The following is a 22,551-nucleotide window of genomic DNA, read 5'->3' on the forward strand; positions in this document are numbered from 1 at the left end:
TCTGTTTGTTCGTACAGAGTATGATTGTGTCTTAAGATATACATAATCAAAATGGAAAGGAAAGGAGATCAAGAGGGTATGAAACAGAAATTTGCACAATATATGTGAAGCATATACACAGTGATGAAAGCAAAGGCAAACTACCTCACTTATCTTGACTAATATGCCTCATTTTAGCAATGCTATCAGTTTTTGCCGTTTCCTGTAACCATATAGCCTCCAGCAGTACTACTTGAAGATTCAACCAGCCTCTGGGCTGTTAGACATTAAGAAAGGCTGACATATTTATGCTTTTGGAGGAAAAGAAATGCTGTAAGATTGAAGGAAAACAACAAAGTTTTATACTGTGTATAAGAATTATCTTAATATATAGGCACATTACTTACAGGAAAAAGCTGGCAGGAAATTAAAAGGAAAGGAAAATAAAAACAAACTGATACTTAATGTTCATTTTACTGTGATTCATATCATTGGCATGCAAATATAATCTCAAATACAATATTTAATTCTTTGAAAAATAAAGGAAACTAACAATGTCAATATGACTAGCTTATTTTGCACAATAACCTGGCAATTTGTTTTATCACATTATTTCATAATGTAGAAGAGTATGAACTGGTAGCTTCAACAGGAAATATAATATCTATAAAAATTATCACTAAATACATTTTGTACGCAATCATTCATATACAAAAAATAACAAAGGTATTAATTTTATGAAGTATAAGGTACACAGTGTAAAGGGCAATCAAATATATGCTCTAAACACAAATGGCACTCATAGTATTTGAAGACTGAGATTTATATTTTGGCTGTCCATTGTATTCAAATGAGGCATATTTCTTCTTCCTGAAAACAAAGTTTTACTTTTAACTAATAACATTAAAACAGAGATAGATTTGGAAAGGCACAGACTAGATCATAAAAATGTCATACAATCATGAAACAATGTTCAGTAAACTCTACTTCTTCAGAACAAGATCAATATTTTCTAGTTTACACATTCAACTTTATGTTGCAGTTCTTACAAGATACAGGCCAACCTTATTAGTTACACACTTATGTTCGTTACAACTGCACAGTGAATTATGAACTCTGATGCTATCTGAGGTTATGTTTAAATGTTTGCAACAAAAGGGATTGGAACATAACACAAAAATTTACAGACTATCACCTAATTGTATTAGCCTTCAGCACAAAAAGAAACAGAGTGCATTATATTAGCCAAGGTTGGTTTAAACTGGCAGCAATGACCTATATCTAAGCTTGAAAGAGATACTTTGCTAACCATTTGTGCATACAGAAAACACACTAATACACCCCGTTATCAGAAGTACTGTAGGTCTACTCATACAATAAGCAATATTGTAAAATAACAATACTAGAAGATGCTAAACAATAACAGACATATTAGGTAGGAAAATAAGTTCATTTTGTCCAACCATGGAAAGCTGCACACACCTGCTATACAGCGGAAGCAGAGAAGTTGCCGAGATAACCACAATCCAGGGTAAAGCAATGCAGTTGTTCATTTGGTTAAGTGTGATATTGCAAGCATCTATTACACTCCAGCTATTTCACCATTCACCAACACAAAGTTAAAAGCAGCATTTTTGCCACCATATACTCTATCACAAAGGAAAAACCATTGGACAACCCCAGAGGAAGATTTCTGCTATTTATAGCAAAGGTACTGTAATTAGTCGGATAAACCAGAAGCAGTTCAAGATTTTGGTCTGAAATATTTTCTTAAAAAAAAAAAAAATCTTGTACTGGCAGATCTAGGAATACTGATGGAGAAAGACTGAAGGAGTTACTTCAATACTATACACAATTCTAATGATTTTATCTGTGGCATCTGTCAAACTACTCAGTACACATATTCTTGGTCACGTTTTTGTTTTTCCCCCTGTTCCACTAATCTAACTCCAGTTGTCACAAACTCATCTCCACTCAGTCTAGCCGTTTTAAAGTCTTTATGTTCCCACCCATCCTCTTCTTCCTAACTGGACTGTCACACTCACATGTAAACATTATCTAGGCATTTACCACACTATACTACAATCTTAACCGACAAAATGGTAACATGACAACAAACAACGTCTTCTGTGGAATGAAACTACTACGATTATAGCAGTGTTCGGCAGAGATAACGGTGTGACAGATCTAAGAGGAAAACTTTCCTGGGATGTTTTTCTTCTTCACCTCTATGAAATTTTGCACTGGTTACTTCTTTGTACTTACAGGAGGAAAGTTTCCCTTCTCTGCACCAATGGACAAGGCTTAATCTAAGCTACAAATTGGCTCCGAGATTAAAATGACCAAAATATGGAATTTTTTTTAACTTCTTAATCTCGCCGATTCAATTAACTTTTGTCAATGATGGAGGCATTGGAAAGACTGAGCAAGACATAGTAACAATGAAGTTTCTTACAGCAGACTGCAACTGTAATTGAACACTGTACTGCGACGGAGATAGAGAAGAATTTATACTGCTGATTGGTATACGGTTTCTAATTTTCTTCAGACCTAACTTGCTGAGCTGGACTTTTAGTGCAAAGATTTACCTGCCTACCACTGTCAAGAAGTGGCTGGCAGACACCTTGACAAAAGAAGTGGACAACTGAACCCCTAGAGGATCTCTTGTATTGCTGTGTGTGTGTGTGTGTGTGTGTGCGCGCGCGCGCGCGCGCGCGCGACTAGTTGGATGCGCTATACCTTCCTCTCTACCCGATGGATTATAGAATGAGGTGCAATGCTTCCTACTACATAATTTACTACAGCCACGCGATTTTCACTGTTTAGTAGAATGCTCTGTACGCAAACAGTTAAAGCACAAGTCCATTTCCTTAACTTTCCTAGTTTCTCTTCCACAATGAAAGCCACAAACCCTTTACATTTAAATATAGGGTGGTTACCATGACAGCAGGGGCACCTGATATGACTAGTGGTGGTAAAAGTGTAGCATGTTCTAGTACCTCCTTGGGATTTAGATTTATTCCTATCAGCTTGTCGTCTGTGTAATGGTGTAGTGTGTTGCGAGATAGGGAATTTCTCCAGTGCTTGCTGTTTGTCCTCAGCAAATGACAGAGTCATCAAGTGATGGAACCTAAGTACCAGCCTGTGATAATTCCTAGTCTTGCCTAGTGCAAACATCCAAGTCCCCGAACATACAGTTGAGTTAATGTAACTTCATGCAGTGAGATGTTAAGTTCTAAGGCCCCAAGTGTATTCAAATGATTAATGAATGTGTGAAGAGTACCATAATTCTGTAGCTGTTTCATTGGAGACCGATTTTAGAGTTAAGAGCTCTTTAATGTGTGCTATTAGCTTTTTTTGTTTTCAAATCCGTCCTTAAACATTTTCCATGCTACCTTGTAATTAGCCTCTGTGATGGGAGGATTTTAAATTAACTGGTTGGCTGGGCCCTTGAGAACAGATGCTCAGTAGTGAAATTTCTGGATACCTGGTAGATTATTGTTGTTGTGGATCATAACCTGAAAACTGTCCGTGAATGAGAACCAGTTTTCGTATTTCCTGTCAAAATGAGGAAAGTTAATAGCTGGCTACTTCAAACTTGCAATGCTGCTAACCTGGGTTCTACCCGAACCTACCTACTGGCATTATGCCTCTTCAAAGCCGACTATTATTCTACTCATTTCATCCTTTATTTTGCAGTATTTAGTTTCAAACTCTGCACATGTCTGATCATGCACTAGTTCGTCTTATCATCTAGTTTTAATTCTGAATGCACGCTATCAAACCTCGACATTAGCGTACCCTTATCTTCATACCATAATTTAATTTCAAACAAATTATAATGTTGTTGAGTAATGAAATTCTCTACAAAGGTTTCTGAGCGAGTACACTGTGCTTAAAACCGTGATCTTTGAGCTTTTGCCTCTGAGGTTTCCACACTGGAGGGGATAACACAAAGACAAGAGGATAAGGACAGCCTTAGAATATAAGGTACTGACCTGCCTTCTCAGCTTTTGTTTACCTCTGGTGACGGAACATCAATCGTGGCACTGACAGACGATGTCAACAAAGTGGACTTCCAAGTATTTCCATGTGAGTGTTGAAACTAGGCATCCTTGATTACATTCCACACTATTTTCACAAGGTCCTCGCGGTGAAAATCCAGCTTGGTAATTGGACCATATTATTAGCCATAATCCATTAACTCAAATATTACAATTATACACTTAAATTACTACATAATTAACACAAAAACATTAACCACAGTGGGCCGATGCACAAGATAAGAATAAAATTGTCACATAGCATCCCACATTATCACCTTGCTCGGAGGCATTCAAGCTTACAGTCTCTCGCCTCCCCCCAGCTACCTGAACTTCCAGGTGGGTGGCCTTCAATTCACTGTACTGAAGGGTACTGCCATCTGAGCACTTCATATTAGTAGCAAGCAACTAGGGGAGGACTACAGTCCGAATATTAAAGAAGCAGTCTGACAGCTAGCGGCAGGGAGGGTCTGTTTACTATCTACCGGGCTGGACAGAAGGGAGTAGGGGTATGGTCGCCATGCAAACGAGGGCAGACCCACTGCAGTCGCCATGGAGATGAGCCTGCTGTCCACTTGGAGTTACCAAACCTTTCATTTCTCAGCAACGGCACTCCAGTAGCCCCTCCCTCCTGCGCCAGCTGTCAGAACGCTTTGTTTAATGTTACGACTATAGTAAACGCTAGGCTGGAACAGTAATATTCTCTCTGTGATATTTGTTGAGATGGAATCAACATGATCCTTTTCTGAAATGACTGGTGACGGGAAATGGATTATGCAATAATAACTAAACTTATGTCATAATGGTTCACCTTTTCAATACTATGTTATACAATATTTACATTACATTTTAAATCTCTGAACTAGTTTCAGCCTTGACTGGCCATCAGCCATATCCTATGAGAACTGGATTATGTACAATAGTAAACTTCTGTCCTCGTCCCAAGATGATGCAGCTCTTTTTAGGCACATCACCAATGGAGGCGAGCTGGGTGCACCATTTTAACAACATACCAGCCCTCTCGCCAACCTTAAATGCCTTGCAGCACCGGTACCGGAAATTAACCGGGCCTCCGAGGACGGCAGCTAATAGCGTTAACCATTATGCTACAGACACACTGTGAAAAAGAAATCATGGTGGAAAACAAAGGTGAACCTCCAGGAACAGTTCCTAAACAAGGTCTGCAACTCAGGAGAGTACTGCTCTGCATTTGGGAGAGACTGGAAAGGCATTCCATACTGCGAATTGTTTCCTAATGGTGAGACCATCAATTCAGAGAAATACTGCAGACGATTGCGATATATCAAACGAGTTCGTACCCTCGGTTCTGGTGATCTCAACAACTCCCCTACCTCAGCTGTATAACAGGTGTGCATTTATTATAAGCTATAAATTTCATTTTTGGTCCGTATTGAAGTGCAATTATAAGAAATAAATTGACAAGAGGGTCCACATTTTCAATACAATATATCAAGTAAGTGATATTACATCAGTGTTGGGACTAGTTTCAGCCACTTAGTGGCCATCTTCAGCCAAATAAAAATTAAACACATAATGTGATAACTAAAACATATGTATAACAGTCAAAGACAATGTTGCAGGAATAATTACAACATTAAATTACATATAATAACAAAGTTTATGGTTATGATCATCTTGTCATGATATTGGCTAAGAAGTAAATCTGCAATGTCTGATGTAGAACAAGCAATGACTTGCTGGAAGAAGCAGGCAGGCCATGTAACAAAGGAGTGAGTAGGGAACAAGCACTGACTTCTTGTACAAAGCAGGCAATGCCAATGTTTGATGTTAGTAGATGGAATAATAATAATAATAATAATAATAATAATAATAATAATAATAATAACCGACAATAATCGACAATCACCACTTTGAAGACAAACCCAACACCAGAGCTACTATAACTTGGACAGAAGAACGAAGGAAGAAGCTCAGCGAGAAGATGAAGAGATTTTGGGAGGAAAAGAAGGCCAACACATCAGCTAAGCAAGTTCAACCGTGCTCCTGAGTAGGGCATAACGATGTAAAAAAAAAAAAAAAAAAAAAAAAAATTGGCTTTACATCCCACTAAGTACTTTTATGGTTTTCGGAGACACTGGGGTGCTGGAATTTAGTCCCACAGGAGTTCTTTAACGTGCCAGTAAATCTATTGACACAAAGCTGATGTATTTGAGCACCTTCAAATAATACTGTACCACTGTGCCTGCTTCCTACAACAAATCAGTGCTTGTTCCCTACCCACTCCATTGTTACATGGCCTGCCTGCTTCTTCCAGCAAGTCGGTGCTTGTTCTACATCGACATTGCAGATTTACTTCTTTGCCAATATGACAAGAAGATCATAACCATAAATTTTGTTATTATATGTAATTTAATGTTATAATTATTTCTGCAATATTGTCTTTGTCTGTTATACGTATGTTTTAGTTATCTCATAATCTGTTTAATTTTTATTTGGCTGAAGATGGCCACTAAGTGGTTGAAACTAGTCCCAACACTGATGTAATATCACCTGATATATTGCGCTGAAAAGGTGGACCCTCTTGTCAATTTATTTCCTGTAACAGGTGTGCAGGCAGCTTCAACATGCAAATATTCATGGTTACATGGAATGAACTTACTTCACCACCTAATAGACGCACGTTTCCAGTAACTACCAACATGAGGCTCGGGACAGCAGATAGTCAAGACTTCTCATCTGTGAGAATAACAACAGTAGAAATGTTATTACCCGCCAAAAACTGTAAATGAATGCACAACAGATCAGCAATAACCTTGAAGGTTATGTAGGGTAGAGTGGGCTAATTTGGTGGTACATGTTTGTAATCGTAAGTTGCTCACATTGTTAAGGGGTCAAGATATAACTAATTGGAAGTACTTGTTGTCAAGTACACACACTAGAAGCACAATATTTTTAATGCCAATTTTGGATGTTAATAGATGGAATAATGTTATTGGCTTTACGTCTCACTAAGTACTTTTACGGTGACAGCGAGGTGCCAGAATTTAGTCCCACAGGAGTTCTTTAATGTGCCAGTAAATCTACTGACATGAGGCTGACGTATTTGAGCACCTTCGAATACCACCGTACTGTGCCAGGATCAAACCTGCCAAGTTGGGTGCTGGTAGATGGAATGTTCAGATGCAGTGGGAAATATCCTAATTACCCTACCACGGGATAATCTGGTGATGTATGATTATTTGCTTGCAGTTCCAATTTTTACTGCCTTTGGGGTAAATGTTTAGTAGGGGAGACGCTGTATCTAGAACTGTATTAAAAAAGAAAAAAAAAAGCTGCAAGTTCTTTATTTTTCAATAAAATTAATTTGTTTTCCAATAATACACTCATTTACCTACAATAAAGCAGAGAACTTGCTTGACATTTTAAATCAAATTATATCACTGTAGCATACAATACAAAAAAGTATCACGTGTCAAGTACGAACATTCTTTTGTACCTTTTGCCACCAGATATAAAGTGTGTTTAGTTTATAAATAATTTCTGCTTAATTGCGATCATACCGAAACATGTAATAAATAAATAATAATAATTTTGTTTTTACGTCCCACTAACTACTTTGATGGTTTTCGGAGACGCCGAGGTGCAGGAATTTAATCCCGTAGGAGTTCTTTTATGTGCCATTAAATCTACCGACACGACTCTGACGTATGTGAGCACCTTCAAATACCACCCGACTGAGCCAGGATCGAACCTGCCAATATAAGGTGAGAAGGCCAGCGCCTCAACCGTCTGAGCCACTCAGCCCAGCACATGTAATTAAGAACAAAGCACCGTCATGAAATACTTTTCACAATAAAATTGTAAAGTAATTAAAATTTACATTCAAAGATGGTACATCTGACACCACCACCAAGTTATCTCACATCCAGATTACCCCACTCTACCCAACTACCACAAGCTAAATAAATCATTTTATGAACTTCTGGTGAAGACAACAGCTACAAAAAGGTAATAACATTTTTTATATGTAATGAAAGGGATAAAGAACAAGGGTTTATATCATGGAAACAAATGAAATTTACAGCGTGGTTATAATTAAACTTTCACTACCTGCAAGAGCCCCCATGAAAAAAAGAGTGATTGGAGGACAACAAAACTCGGTGGAAAAAATTGTAAGGATATGCGGAAGAGAAATAACAAGCAAACAATTGAAGGAAGCATATTTTAATTTTCATATGACAGGGTAACATTTGTTAATTGCGTACCATGTTAACATTCCAGGGTACAAACGTTGCTCAATGTGACGACCATGTACATCCACGACAGCCTGGAACCGCACTAGAGATTACTCTACTGCTGCCCAAAACATTTTGGGTGGGATGATGGCTACCTCCCTCGCTATGCTCATTTTCAACCTCCAACGTGTGTTAGTGCCCTTGTTAATAAACCCTGTCCTTCAGATAACCCCCACAGACAGAAATCACATGGGTTCAAATCTGGTGATCTTAATGGCCATGCACTTTGGAATGATCGGCCAATGATTCAGTCTTCTCCAAATGTGTTAGAGTAACTGAGCAACCTCAAGAGCAATGTGAGGTGGAGCTCAGTGCATCAAAACAGTCTAGTCCAAAGCACCTCTCTCCCATAGAGCAGGGATCGCATGTTGGCGAAGCAGATCACAGTAACACATTCCGTTCACATTGCTCAATGCGACGACCATCTGCATCCACAACAGCCAGCCAGCCAGCCAGGAACTGCACCAGAGATTGCTCTACTGCAGCCCAAAACATCTCAGGTGGGATGTTGGCTACCTCCCTCGCTATGCTCATCTTCGACCTCCAACGTGTGTTAGTGTCCTGTTGATAAAACCTGTCCTTCAGGTAACCTAATAGTCAGAAATCACACTGATTCAAATCTGGTGATCTTGGGTCCTTGGTGTCCAAGTTCCTGAAAGAAAAATGGACCAATTATGAACTGTGCCATAAAGCTACACCACACAGTGATGCGTTCACTATGCAGGGTCACTTCATGAAAGTTCGTTGGCCGTGATGATCCCCAAATGCGACAGTTGTGTGTATTCACTGCCTCAGAGAGTGTAAAGTATGCTTCATTACTCTACAAAATGTTCCATGACCACATGTCAATTTGAACCCTTGCAAGAAACATAAGAACAAAGTCCACTCGAATGTCTGCATCACGTGGCAACAGTTGGCGAGTACGGTGAAGTTTGAACGGACAAAATTTCATAACTGTTTGCAGCATTTTTCGAATGGTGGACCACGGACTGTTCAGCAGTTGTGACAGCTCGTGCACTGTTTGAAGATCGCACAATGCGTCAAGCATTTCCAGCCATGGCAACAATAGCTTCAATAATCTGTTGCGCAATTGACCATCGGCCTCTCCCGGTTAATTCGAACTTCCGAATTATGTTCAACCCTGGTGCGGAAAGAGGACCTCTCCATATTCCCTTATTGCGTCTATACCTGCGAAGAGCAGCAGCACTATTGCTGTTATTTTGATAAAACAGCTTTACGAGTAAAGCCCTGCTCACCTTGTCCAGAGCCGTGTTGACTGTCTGCAACTATAATGCTTGTGTTTCAACCCTACGTCACCCTACCAGTACCAGCGCGTAACAGCAAGTCATGACACTAAAATACTGACAACGCAAATCCTGCAGCACACAGTCTGAACATCATTCCTACAAAGTTGGGTACCAATATGGTACATAGTTTTCTGTCTACACTAGTTCAAGTAACGAAAGTTTAATTATAACCAACCTGTATTCAAGTTATTTTGATTACAGAAATTATAAGAGTTGAACTATCTTCCTATTGTTCACTGTCGTATTACTGTCTATTTTCACCTAAAATACATTCATAGCCATATACAGTTAAGGCTTGGGTTTCAGTTTCAGCTAAGGGTCTTTACAGTCATCCCCATAATCTTGTTAACAGGAAACATCGAAAGAAACAGTGAATAGAGTTTTCTCCCCATTTATTTCAACTGCCCTATAATAATTATTACACTTATCTCCACTGCAGGATTATGATGGTATAATAAATTATAAACTCGTTTGCTCAAATAAAATTCAGTTTTTTTTTTTTTTACAGCAAAAGTTGACTTGCATATCTGTACCCTTATAAAGGATGTCACTAGCTATAGAATTCATGTTCAAAGAGTTTGACTTCTCACAATGAATGTTCAGGATTGCAAGATGGTTTAGACAATTGGAAGTTATTTTTGACCTTGAATAGTTTTTAAGTCGTCTTAGATTCAAAAATGACCTATCTGCAGTGGAAATTGATAAAGGAATTGTTCCTAGGAGTCAAACTTCAACAACTCTGGGAGCATGGACCTGGCCCTCCTAAATATTTTTTGGGTTGGGACCCCCTTGAAGTTGGTTAATACAAAGATGTATTTTGATCAATATTAAATAATCAGGTCTACAGACTACTTTGGTTACTCTTGCATCCATATTAATAAAATACTGAATGTATGTAAAACAGCACACAATTAAACCTGCACTTATTAGCTGCCATTGGTTGCTTGGATAGATTTTAAAAAACAAACAGAATATTTGGTCACCATACTTCCAACACATGGATGTCAGTGAGAATGATGCAACGAGTCTTGTGATTTTTTAATGTAAATGCATGTGGTTTGTTCTTGAAGTTAATCCTAGACAAAGGATACATTTTTGAAGAGAGAAAGTGTTATAGGGACAAACTAAGGAAAGAGAAACTTGCACCTTTTTCAGGAAATTCTGACATCTTCAAAAAATCTGGCCTTAGCTGTTTTAAAGATGTCTACTTAATTAACTAGCTGAGTAGGAAAGTAGATTAGGAACTACCTTTCCATGTTCATGATAGCAAACTCAAATCCTAGAACAGTTGATTGGCATTTAAGGTTGATTAAATGGAGATATGAATGAATAACAATTTACTGCACATTAAAGAACCCCTTCCCAGAGCTCAATTCTGGTATTTTGGCATCTTCAATATGACACTTCATGAAGGAATGTGAAACCACCACCACCACCATCCCCCCTGTGCAGACTATTTGGATACTTATAGCCAACTTGTTCCATTCACTCTAAAATATGGCCAACAAAAGCAAGAAGCTTGGCTTTACTCCAAGTATGACTGGCATGATTCAACCCACAAACCAGAAGCTGAAGCATTTTTATAAAAAGAAAAAGCCAGAAATCTTCTGGTATCTGAAAGAGTTTGACAGTGTGGAGTTTCTTTGCGAACCATTACCAACTGCTTTAAATTGCTATCTGCAATAAGATAAACAACTAACTCTATTCAAGTGGATCTCATGTCCCCCACTCTCATACTTCCTATATCTATTTGTTTCAGTTTGTAAGGGTTCAGCCAGCAATTTTCAGCCAACAATTGGGTTGCTGTGTGTGTAAAGTTGAAGAACTCCATTCGAAGAATTCTATGTCAGTCGACATCTAGATAACGACTTTGGAAATTCTTCATGGACATGGCAGCATCATGTTCAACATTGTGGTTATATAAAAAATAAAAAAAAAATAAAGAATGAAGAACAGGCAGATAAATCAGAATCCACATTAAATTAGCCTTCTTAGCCATTAGCTGACAGAATGTCAGTTAATGTGAATTCATGTTTAATGGTTTGTAGAAAATATGTCTAATTTGCCAAAGCTCATGATTTGGTCATCCTGAATACATGCTACAAGCAACAACCTCAACATCTGGTGACTTACAATAGTGGTGGAAATAACAGTCAGATTGATTACTACCTGTATTCACAAGAGATCAAGGGCACTATAAAGGTCTGTAAAGTTTTTTTTCTTTTTTCGTGTGGCTATTTCTAGCAGAGTGCAGCCCTTGTAAGGTAGACCCTCCGATGAGGGCGGGCGGCATCTGCCATGTGTAGGTAACTGCGTGTTATTGTGGTGCAGGATAGTGTTATGTGTGATGTGTGAAGTGCAGGGATATTGGGGATAGCACAAGCACTCAGCCTCCGGGCCATTGGAATTAACCAATGAAGGTTAAAATCCCCAACCCGGCCGGGAATTGAACCCGGGACCCTCTGAACCGAAGGCCAGTACGCTGACCATTCAGCCAACGAGTCGGACCAAAGAAAGAAAAATAGAAAGAAGGAAAGAAAGAACGAACGTTGTAGGAAATGTATGAAATAATACTTTGTATTAAAAAAAAAAAAAAAAAAGCCAAACATGGCATCAAATTTTTAAGGAAAACATAGGATTGCACAGTGTTAGAACATCCTAGCAGTTGGGAGATATTTTCAACTGCAGGAATCGGCTGCAACTCAACATAGACTCCTGCAGACTGAAATCCGCATTAAACATTGCAAAAAGCAGACAGACAGGTCAGTAACAGTGTCATCTTCTGCTATGCTCTACACACATCTCCACACTTTCTGTGCTTTCGAGCAAATATGTGACTGTTACTGTATTTCCCGCAGGAGCGCTAGTATGATGTCATCTCACTGCGTACGCAAGATATAGGGAATCTGTTGCTAAACGCTGAGACCGTGGTTTTAAGTTGTAATTAGCTGGTATTTTATACTGTAATAGTATGTATTGCGTGTGGTTTGGTGTGAAATACTACAGTTGTCTTCAGAAGTGTGTATGAGAATTTAACACAATTCCAGAAATAGTGAAAGGTGTCTGTACATATAGTAGTCTATACATATGTAAATTTAAAATATTATATTTTTGCTAGTGGCTTTACGTCACGCCGACACAGATAGATCTTATGGCGACAATGGGATAGGAAAGGCCTAGGAGTTGGAAGGAAGCGGCTGTGGCCTTAATTAATTACCTGGTGTGAAAATGGGAAACCATGGAAAACCATCTTCAGGGCTGCCGACAGTGGGATTCGAACCCGGTATCTCCCGGATCCAAGCTCACAGCAGTCCGCCCCTAACCGCACGGCCAACTCGCCCAGTAAAATGTTATAATATTCATGTGCATCTTCAACTGCACGCCCACCTTAGGTCATAATTAATTCACACCACTATTACTTTAACTGAATTAAGACCAGGCCACCTAGTAGAATATTTTGTATTCAGTTAATATAATGAGTGGCCTACTTATAAAATGAAAGCTGCCAATCATCTAATTAAAGTATATGCTTTTCATTTGTAGGTACCAGTATCGGCATATTATTTACACAATGGTTTATTGCTGTGTGCGGTATTGCAAAAGCCAGAGCAGGAAAAGTAAAGGCATTTAGTTTCACGAATTCCCACGTGATGCAGACCTAAGACAGAAATGGCCAGAAAACCAGTCACGGAACAATTTTTTTCCAATTTTTGAATCCAGAACATCTGTATAGTCTGCATTTTTCTGAAGCAGATTATCATCCTGGACTAAAAATAAGGAAATTGAAAGAAAATGTTGTTCCTTCCGTATTTAAAGATTATCCCGAGAATACGATGCCAAAATCAACACTAGAAAGGAGACTGGTAAGGAAATATGAACTAAGGCAAAACACTGGAAAGAAGAGGAAGAGAGACGGGAATGTTGATGATGAATCAAGTTTACGATAACAATGCTTAAAGTGGGTCAGCTGGCAGATAGTGCCAGTAAGTCTATTGGAGTACAGACAAGCAATACAGGTTTTGATGCCAACAACGAAGGAAACCGTTTGAGGGTGAAATTGTGGCATGCCAATCAGAAAATAAAGAAGCTGGAACCTGATTTGGAAATAGAGAAAGCCAAGATGGACAAGTTCAGAAATCAGTCGTACTAATTTAAAAGGAACAATGGACTCCAATAAGCGCAATCCTGAAGACTGTAAGACCTCATTCATACTGGATCAGATTTTGAATTATAACAAGTTGTCACACCATTGGACAGAAAATTACATACATCAATGCATTGTCTGGCAATTTATTTCTCCGAAGGGTTATGCTTACGCACAAAGTTATTTATTCAAGTTGCCTTCTAGGAGCACACCGAGTCATTACACAGGACACTCATCGTGCCAAACAGGAGTCACAGATCTCGTCAAAGAGACTTCTTGTACAAACTGAAAGAATGAATGAGGCCGAAAAAGTGTGCTCCCTGATTACTGATGAAATTGCAATAAAGCAGCAATTGTTATATGACAAGAAGTTGGACACATTTTTTGGTCATAAGGATATATCAACTCGTGCCGAAGCTAGGAAATGTATAGAGTCTGGCAGTACGTCCATTTCAATAGAGAGCAGTGGAAAACAGCCAGCTCTTGCCAGCAGTTTATTATGCTTTCTTATATGTGGTATATCGATCTCCTACGAACTCCCCATTGCCTATTTCTCTTCGACGAGGCTGTCTGGCGTTGAACTGTACAATCTCACATTGTCAGTCATCAAACAGGTTGAAACTATTGTTTTGCAATTTTAAGATAGGTCACAGATAACCAGAAGACAATGTGAATGTGATGAAAAGACTATCAAATGGAAAAATATTGAAGTCTCAGATTTCTCACCCTACCAATCAAGTCTGACCTCTATTCCCAGCCTTTGACTAGTGTCAACATTCTTAAAAACATCAGGACATCACTTTTAGGGAAGACCATGTACAATGAGGAAGAAGAAATTAGTGGCAACTATATAAAAAATTAATGCCACATGCAGTCCAAAGAAGTAATTAAATCAGTTCCTTTCTTAACTGGAAAACACATGGCACCAACAAATTTTGAAAAAATGAATGTAAAACAGGATATATTTTCATCGGAGACCATTACTGGTTTTCAATATCTGAAAGACAACAGTATCCACTTTCAACGATGGGCTTTTCAGAGTAATGGTGCAACAAATGCATTCCTAAAAATGGTAAAGAAATGGTTTGAAATCAATGATGTAAGTAGCACTAATTTGCAGCACTTATAGCCAGAGAACATGCACCGTTTCAATATAAGTGACAAGAGATTGGAATAGTTAAAAGGATTTCCTGGCAAACCTTGAAAGGGTAAAAGAGTCGAGTAATATGCACGGAATGACATTCTTGAGCAAAGAAACATTTGAAGCTATTCTTCTGACATCATCTCCCACTTCCATTTTGTCCTTAATAGGTCATTTAACAGTGACCCAGCAGAGCATTTCTTCAGCAAGCTGGGAAGCATATCTGGAAGCAATGACATGTTGGATTGCAGAGCAGGGATATTCAGTATGCATAGGATTTAGAAAACTGGGTTATTTTCAGGTGCATTCAAGAAAATACAGATCGTGAATTACTCCCTACGAAAAGACGCACGGTCTCAGGAGGTCGAATCAGTTGCGGACAATGTCAGGTTTACACTAAACAAACTTCATCAGTCTCCCAGTAAGTGGAGTAATTGTGTTTTCTCACAAAATTGTATTTCACTTTAATAGTTGAGGTAACCATTTGTTAATGTTTCTGTTCATGTATTTCCGGGTCATGGATATGTAACAATGGAACTGGCAACATTGGCATATATTGGAGCACAATAATGCTGCAGGTACAGAAGGAAATCAACTGCAAGTTCTGCTGTCAGTTGATTGGAAAACAAAAATGTACCTCCCTTTTGATGGACTTAAATTACAATGGGATATTTCTGATAAGCTGCATTATCCCACTGAACTATTACAGTAGTGTGGATACCTTTAAAGTTTGTTGTTGAAGCTACAAAGTTCAAATTTGCTACAATGTGTGAAACTGTAACACAATGCATTCTTCCTGAACTCGAATTATGTCCTCCCTTTAATTGTCTCGTCTCTTCGGACAACAGCCATGTGAAAAAGTTGAACCTAAGTTATTTGTAAATATGCTATACTCATTTTTATAGAACACATTGCTTCAGAAGTAACCGAATGGTTTCAGCGTGTTTAAGTTCTCAACGCAAAGCCTACGAGTAGGAAAATTCTGCATGTGTAAACTGCCTGCCAGTGAGTTAACATCCTAGTAGCGCTGGTAGAGAAATTGTACACTACTTCAATGTATGCACTCTCAGCAGAGTGGAAAGGCATGCAGTGCATAGCAGAAGGCGATGGTTACAGTGGACAAGATCAAGTGGTTCAAGGTGAGAAAGCCAGAAGGAGTGTACTTCATGGACACTGTGGTGACATATTTGAACTGCTGTATTGAGGTCGCCGACGAATTGACTGCGGGTTATCCATGGGACACTTTCAAGGCTCGCTGAATGCCAGAGAACAGCTTGGTATTTCCAAGGGAATCTAAACATCAGAAAAGAGGCATGATTCTGGAACGACACTGTTTAGGAAGGGGGGGAAAAAAAAAAAAAAAAAAGAAAAAGAAAGGGAGTTTCAGGCATGGACAATGTGTGACCCAAGCCTGGAGGAGGAAAAGAACAGGCTTAAAAAAGAGGCAGCAGCAAAAGCAGTGGCGCAAGCGAATGCAGAGGCGTGAGAGTCTGTATGACAATTTGGAAAGTCCAGAGGGTCAGAAAAGGCTCTACAAGATTGCAGCTCGAAAACACAACAACATGAAGGACATCTTGGCACCAGAGTTCATGAATGATGATAAAGGAGGACTCCTCATGAAGGATGATGCCAAGGAAGGCTGAGGAAACTATTTGAGAAACTACTAAATGAAGGTTAATTTTTATGGTACCTCTTTATCAGAAAAATACACACACTAATTCAAGAACTTTGATGAACATGGGAAAAATAGTCATAAGTTTGCCTCTAAAGCAGAGTTAGATCTGGTAAAGTGAAGTTGTAAAGTTTGTTACATACGTGTGATTTTATCAACTAACAGTCCACTAAATTCAATTATTTTATAGACAGCAAGGCTTAGTTTTTTATGTAGCTAACACTCTTGTGTTCATGAACTACCGAATTCTTTTACAATTTGGTTTACATCACACTAAGACACATGTTTTATGGTGATGATGGGATAGGAAAGGGCCAGGAGTGGGAAGGAAGTGACAGTGGCCTTAATTAAGGTGTGAAAATGGGAAACCACGGAAAACAATTTTCAGAGTAGCCAATAGTGGGGTTCGAACCCACTATCTCACAAATGCAACCATGCACCACTTGCTCAGTGATCTTCAGTTTTATAAGGACACCAACATCCTTATTCTGGAATGAACAACAGTCTCTTGGTAACCCAAGGCCCACTTAGGGCTGTAGCACCATGGGGTTTAGTTAGTTTATGATTACCACAGTCCACCCCTGAGCACTTAAAGACAATGGTTTTATAACTACCATCTCACTGTGCTATTTTCAAGATCATTGATGCCTATTGCCAGCAAGTTGAATACAGATTAACACAAGGAATAACCATGTTACATGCGATTGAATTTCTCGTAACATGTTTCTAGTTTCTATATTTACTTTGGAATATTTGATACTATGCATTTCATATTAATTACATTTAAATGATAATCATCCTGCCATTATGATGCTTGGAAAGATACCAAGGACCTCTTTCTTGAAGGTGTGTCTGCCACATCAACAGCAGTGGATCTCCCTACACATTGTTGTATCAGTCATTATCAGGGCCCAGATATTGATGACTTGTCATCTTTTAACTGGTGCATCATACACATTACTAACTTATACATATAAATTCAGATCATGGTTCCCCCCGATGATTACAGAACTGCACTGTAAATCACTTAATATTTTGTCTTTTTTTTTTTTTTTTTTTTTGCATTTTTAACTTGTCTTTTTTTTTTTCTTTTCAATTTCACCGTATTATTTTGTCAGTTTCAGTAATTTGTTACATTTTTCATTGTTTTGCATTATTATTTAGTCACTTTCATGCATTTACATTGGGTAATCAACGTAACTGAATATCGTCCAAGTTTTCAATAAACATTAACATCTAAAGGTTCAGTATTCAGGTAAAAAACTGCAATAAAATAACCTCCTACAACCCTTATCCATACTCATCGGAAATCTGCATCCCTATAGAGCAACAAGACATTGCTACTTATTTGGATGGGCTTGCAGTAACAGTGGGAGGTATTATCCCTGTAGTAGATACAAATTCACATTTCAGTCATTTGTTGAACTGCCTGAGTAGTAGTGCTTGTTAGTTTCGTTTTACACAGTGCGAGTTTTATTCATTCGTGTGTGATTCACTTCAAGTGCCAGAATGCAAAGACAAAGCTTTAGCTGTCAATTGATGGAAAATTATTTTATAACTCTTGAGTTTTACATATGGTCAATTACCTTTCTGAGAAATATATGAACTGAAAGGAGCATCAGATAAGATTTACCATTCAGTAACTTGTGGGTCACAACGAACAAGTGGTATCCCGAAAATCAGTGGATTGCAGGGATTGTATAATATCCTAACAAAGGTGACATATAGATGATCATTTATTTTGACTGATTTAAAAGACAAATATTCTCTCAAATGTTTCTGCATCTTTTATTATATCTGACGACACTTAAGTTAATTGTATTCACTCCATTAGGAGTCAAGGATAATGTATACTGCACATATTTACTATTTTAGGTAAATATAGATATTCCTTCACGTTTTAGGGTCATTTTTGCCCATTTTAAGCACTTTCTTTCAAGATTTTTAAGGTCATTTTTGGCATTTATTAGGTGATCATAATCTGGGCCCTGGTCATTATGATAATTTTACTGCAGTCAGCATTATAAGAAGCTTCTTTTTCTGGATCAACAGATGTCATCATTCTATATCTACCCTCAAAGGCTCAACCTTAACCCATTCACATACCATTTAACTGAACTTATTTATGCCTTGGTGTACCATTTATTTTCATTACTTTACATGATATTATCACCGACACTGAAAAAGCATGCTTTACAACAACTTGATGAGAGTAAATATCCAAACTACTGTCAGATGTACTTTGTGAAGTCTTAATGTGTATGGTAGATCATAAAACAGTCAAATACGTGCAGCACCACCTTGCACCGGTGGCATTCAAATGAAGATTCCTTCCTCAGACACCGTGTCACACGGACTTTGCATCTGCGTGATGGGATAACCTCCTTCGTTGTTGGGGGTATTTTGGTTGGAAAATGTCCCCAGTGCTTCCCTGAAGTCTCAGTGGTGTATCCCTAAGGCTTGGGTGTCTTCATTTTGGATAGTCAGGTAAGGTCACACTTGCCAACAGCTCATCGGCCAAATTGATCCAGAAGCTGGTAAAGCCTACTCGCTTCTTGTCAGGGTTGAGGAGGCGATGAATGATGTTGGAATTCGGAAGTGTCATGTCTAGCATGTAGAAGTATATTTTTTGTGTCCTTTTACGTACTTCATCAAGGGGAATGATGGGAGTCTCTGGTCATGGGAATGAACACCACCCATTCCACAGCTGTAGTCAACAACAAGATTGGGTCTGAACTACTTTTTTTCCATCATACTTTACACTTCAAGGTAATCTTCATTTCATCCACAGATACAGGAAACCAGTGTTCCTTTTCATATGACATTACCCTATTTATATCCTCAGCAGCTCATACAAGACATTTACTTGCATAAGCATTTGTCTCATTGGTTAGATGTTCTGAAAAGTCTGCTGTTAGAAATTCGTTCACAACTTGCAGTTCGTTCGGGCATTGTCCTAGGTGCCTTTGACAACACTATTTCACCAGTTGCAATGCGTGAATGATATTCTGGAGTATTACTTACGTGCTCCCAGTTCCATTCCCTATCGTGTAAAATATGATTAGAAGCTGCTGGTGAGGCATCAGTTGTAGAAAATTCAGTGACATATTTGAAGGCAAAACAGCACTTTGTTCACCCCTACCAGCGCTCATGTCACTATCACACCAACTACTTTCACTACTTTAATTTTAACTACATTCTTCGTCACTTATTTCTACATCAATGTCACTCACTTCTAAAAATTCCCTTATAATCGCTTCCTCACTGAACTTGGAGGCAGCCATGATTTTGCTTACTATGAGGTTGCTAAGATACAGGTTATTCTTTCCACAGAATAACTGCACAGAAGTGTTTATCGAATACATAAACGGAATGCTTCCATCTGTCAAGAGGTTACCTTGCTAATATCAAATCCTTTCACAAAGGAATGCAGCTTGGAGCAGGTCCAGAAATAAACACTACGCGCGGACGGAGAGATCTGTCTCTGTACCGGAGTGCAGTCGAGTCAGGATGGAGAGATCCGTCAAAGCACGTCAAGTGGTTAAGAACTGGTATTTGAAACAATTTTGTAGTGTAATCTCAGTATAGGAAATATGTAGTTGTTCTGGTTACAGCATAATGCAATTAAAACCCACTTGAAGAAGAATTCTGATTAGCTTTACATGTACTTCAATTGATGCCAGGGCTCATCCACTAAAATCTGACCCATCTGTATAACGTCTATGAAATAAAAGTTTCTAGTAGTGCAGTAACCATAGGAAACTTCTTCAACCTGACTGTCAGATGGCGTTATGAGCCGAGCAAGCACATAGTTGTGAAACACTTAACCATACTGGTACCTCAAAGAAAATTAAGTCAATTAGCCAATCAGTGATATTTATTTGTTGGAGGTCCATATGTTGGCTTTCCAGGTGGCTCTAGTCAACTTGACTATCAGTAAAAATAAGGGCTGAAGGGACGAGATCCACTGACAGACTTCCTTCAGGGGAGTTGGTTGGTTGAGCTGTATGCTTGTCTCATGAAACAGATAGACTAGAAACTGTACAGCTTTACTCACTAAGTCAGAAGGGACATTTTACCAATTACCTTGGAAAGAGAAAGGAATATGAAGTGAATTAAAAGAATGCTTGCATTTGTGTTAGTGTTCCTGAGAGATTGTTTTTCCATGTGCAGAGCAATGAACCAAAAATAAATTTTCAATTTGGGTACATAATGCATCCATTCCCACAGATCAGAATAGGGCTTCTTGAGGAGCAGAATTTCTAAGATTAGGTCTTAATTGCAACTTTCATATTCTGTTTTGAATGCTTTATACATGCAACTTCTTTCAGATAATTTATATGGTTAATAATAATTTAAACTTACAATAGAACCAAAGGTACATCTGAGAGCGTAATAAGCATACAACAGCAGAAAGACATTCAAGATACAGGGGGGTGCATGAAATGAATCTCCACTTGATTCTTACATAACTTATCAGTCGCACTATATATCCCATTGAGCATCTCAACAACCGGGCGAGATGGCCATGTGGTTAGGGGCGCGCAGCTGAGAGCTTGCATCTGGGAGGTAGTGGGTTCGAGCCCCACTGCAGGCAGCCAAGAAGATGGTTTTCTGTGGTTTCTTATTTTCACACCAGGCAAATGGTGTACCTCAACTCTTTGAGCACCAAGTGATATTTTTTTATTCCTCTGTGAACTCGCCGAAAGTGCCAGGAATGACATTTCATTCCTCGTGCAGACTTTTAGAAACCTTCCTATCAAGGAAGGTGCATAGTCTCCGAATTTACCACTAAGAGCTGCATAAAATTATTTGTTTCTGTGTGACGAGTATTTCAAAACGTGAACGTCGTGTCCGCATATGTCAACAATGATGGCGGACTTATGCAACAACGTATTTGCAAACGATGATCTAGCTGATTACATACAGTTTAGGGAATGTTGAGTCAGAAAGTGAACCAGACTTCATAATAGTGTTGAAAACTATTCTAATGAGTTTATAGTCAGTGAGAATGATTCTGAAAACAATTTTGTAAGTGGAACAAAGCCAAGTGCCGTGGTTAGAGATAATTCGGAAAGTAACAAAGATTTCCAAGGTAATATCAATACTGGTATTAATAATATCACACATTGTCATTATTCACTGAAGTTACCCCTGACTGTTATTTACTATCACAAAATTAAATTCTTTTCAAGGTCCACCTATTCAATACAATGACGTTTTATTGTGATTTAATCACATGTCAAATAGTCAAATGGTACCAGTTTCGGCATCTATGTGCCATCATCAGCCTTTGGTACAAATTAAAACAAGATATACATTCCTAAAACATCTAAAACACATTTTAACACATTATAAAATAACATACAATTAATGTGGTGATACATGAAATACGATAAAATTATGATACAATTGGTATGATATAAAATTCTTAAAATTCCGGCTGTTCGTTACATAATTCAGTCTGTGTGCATCCGGGTGAATTTTTACAGTTGTATGCTGTCTATGTGAATGACATTTGTTCCTTTAGATATTAGGTGGTTCCAGGGAAGTTTACTTTGATCATGTAAGATCATGATGTATTTAGAGATGACTTCCCACTTCAATTTGAACCTGAAGAAGAAATTAGCTAAGTTAGATGTTGGAAGCAATGTATGGAAGTTACTGGAAACATTAGAATCGTTAAATGATGATTGACTCACCTTGAGCAGCATGTGAACGTGTTGTTACACAGACAGAGCCGGACGAAGTGTGTGAGCAACGGTAAAGGAGGCTAGGGGAAGGCGAGGGGAAGGAAGGAGGCGGAGCGCTTGCGGGGGAATGGAACTAAGGCGGGGCGGAAGGATGGGGTAGTGGGGGTAATTGACGGGAGTGTGTATTCCGGATTACTTGGAAAATCGAACTGTTTTTCGATAGTTTGGTATTTTTAAGCCAATCGATTAAAAGATCAAAAAGAATATTGGGTTTCTCGTAAATCTCATTTAAATT

At 38.5% G+C, this 22,551-nt stretch overlaps 1 protein-coding gene across 3 annotated transcripts in view; it reads right to left on the minus strand.

Annotated features, from left to right (window-relative positions):
* Positions 1-434: 434 nt before the first annotated feature.
* LOC136864311 (mucolipin-3) overlaps positions 435-22,551 on the minus strand; it is a 226,723-nt gene continuing 204,606 nt past the window's right edge. For 2 of the 3 annotated variants that reach the window (XR_010859293.2, XM_067141128.2), the window contains one exon: positions 435-849. Coding sequence is in view for 1 of the 3 variants with exons in the window: in XM_067141128.2 (XP_066997229.2) it covers positions 762-849 (88 nt within the window). In the remaining 2 variants the exon portion in view is untranslated. Of the gene's footprint in view, positions 850-6,663; positions 6,741-22,551 lie in introns of all 3 variants that reach the window. The other variant, XR_010859294.2, reaches the window with a different exon arrangement.

The sequence above is a fragment of the Anabrus simplex genome, chromosome 2 (genome assembly GCF_040414725.1).
Source record: "Anabrus simplex isolate iqAnaSimp1 chromosome 2, ASM4041472v1, whole genome shotgun sequence".
Taxonomy (NCBI): domain Eukaryota; kingdom Metazoa; phylum Arthropoda; class Insecta; order Orthoptera; family Tettigoniidae; genus Anabrus; species Anabrus simplex.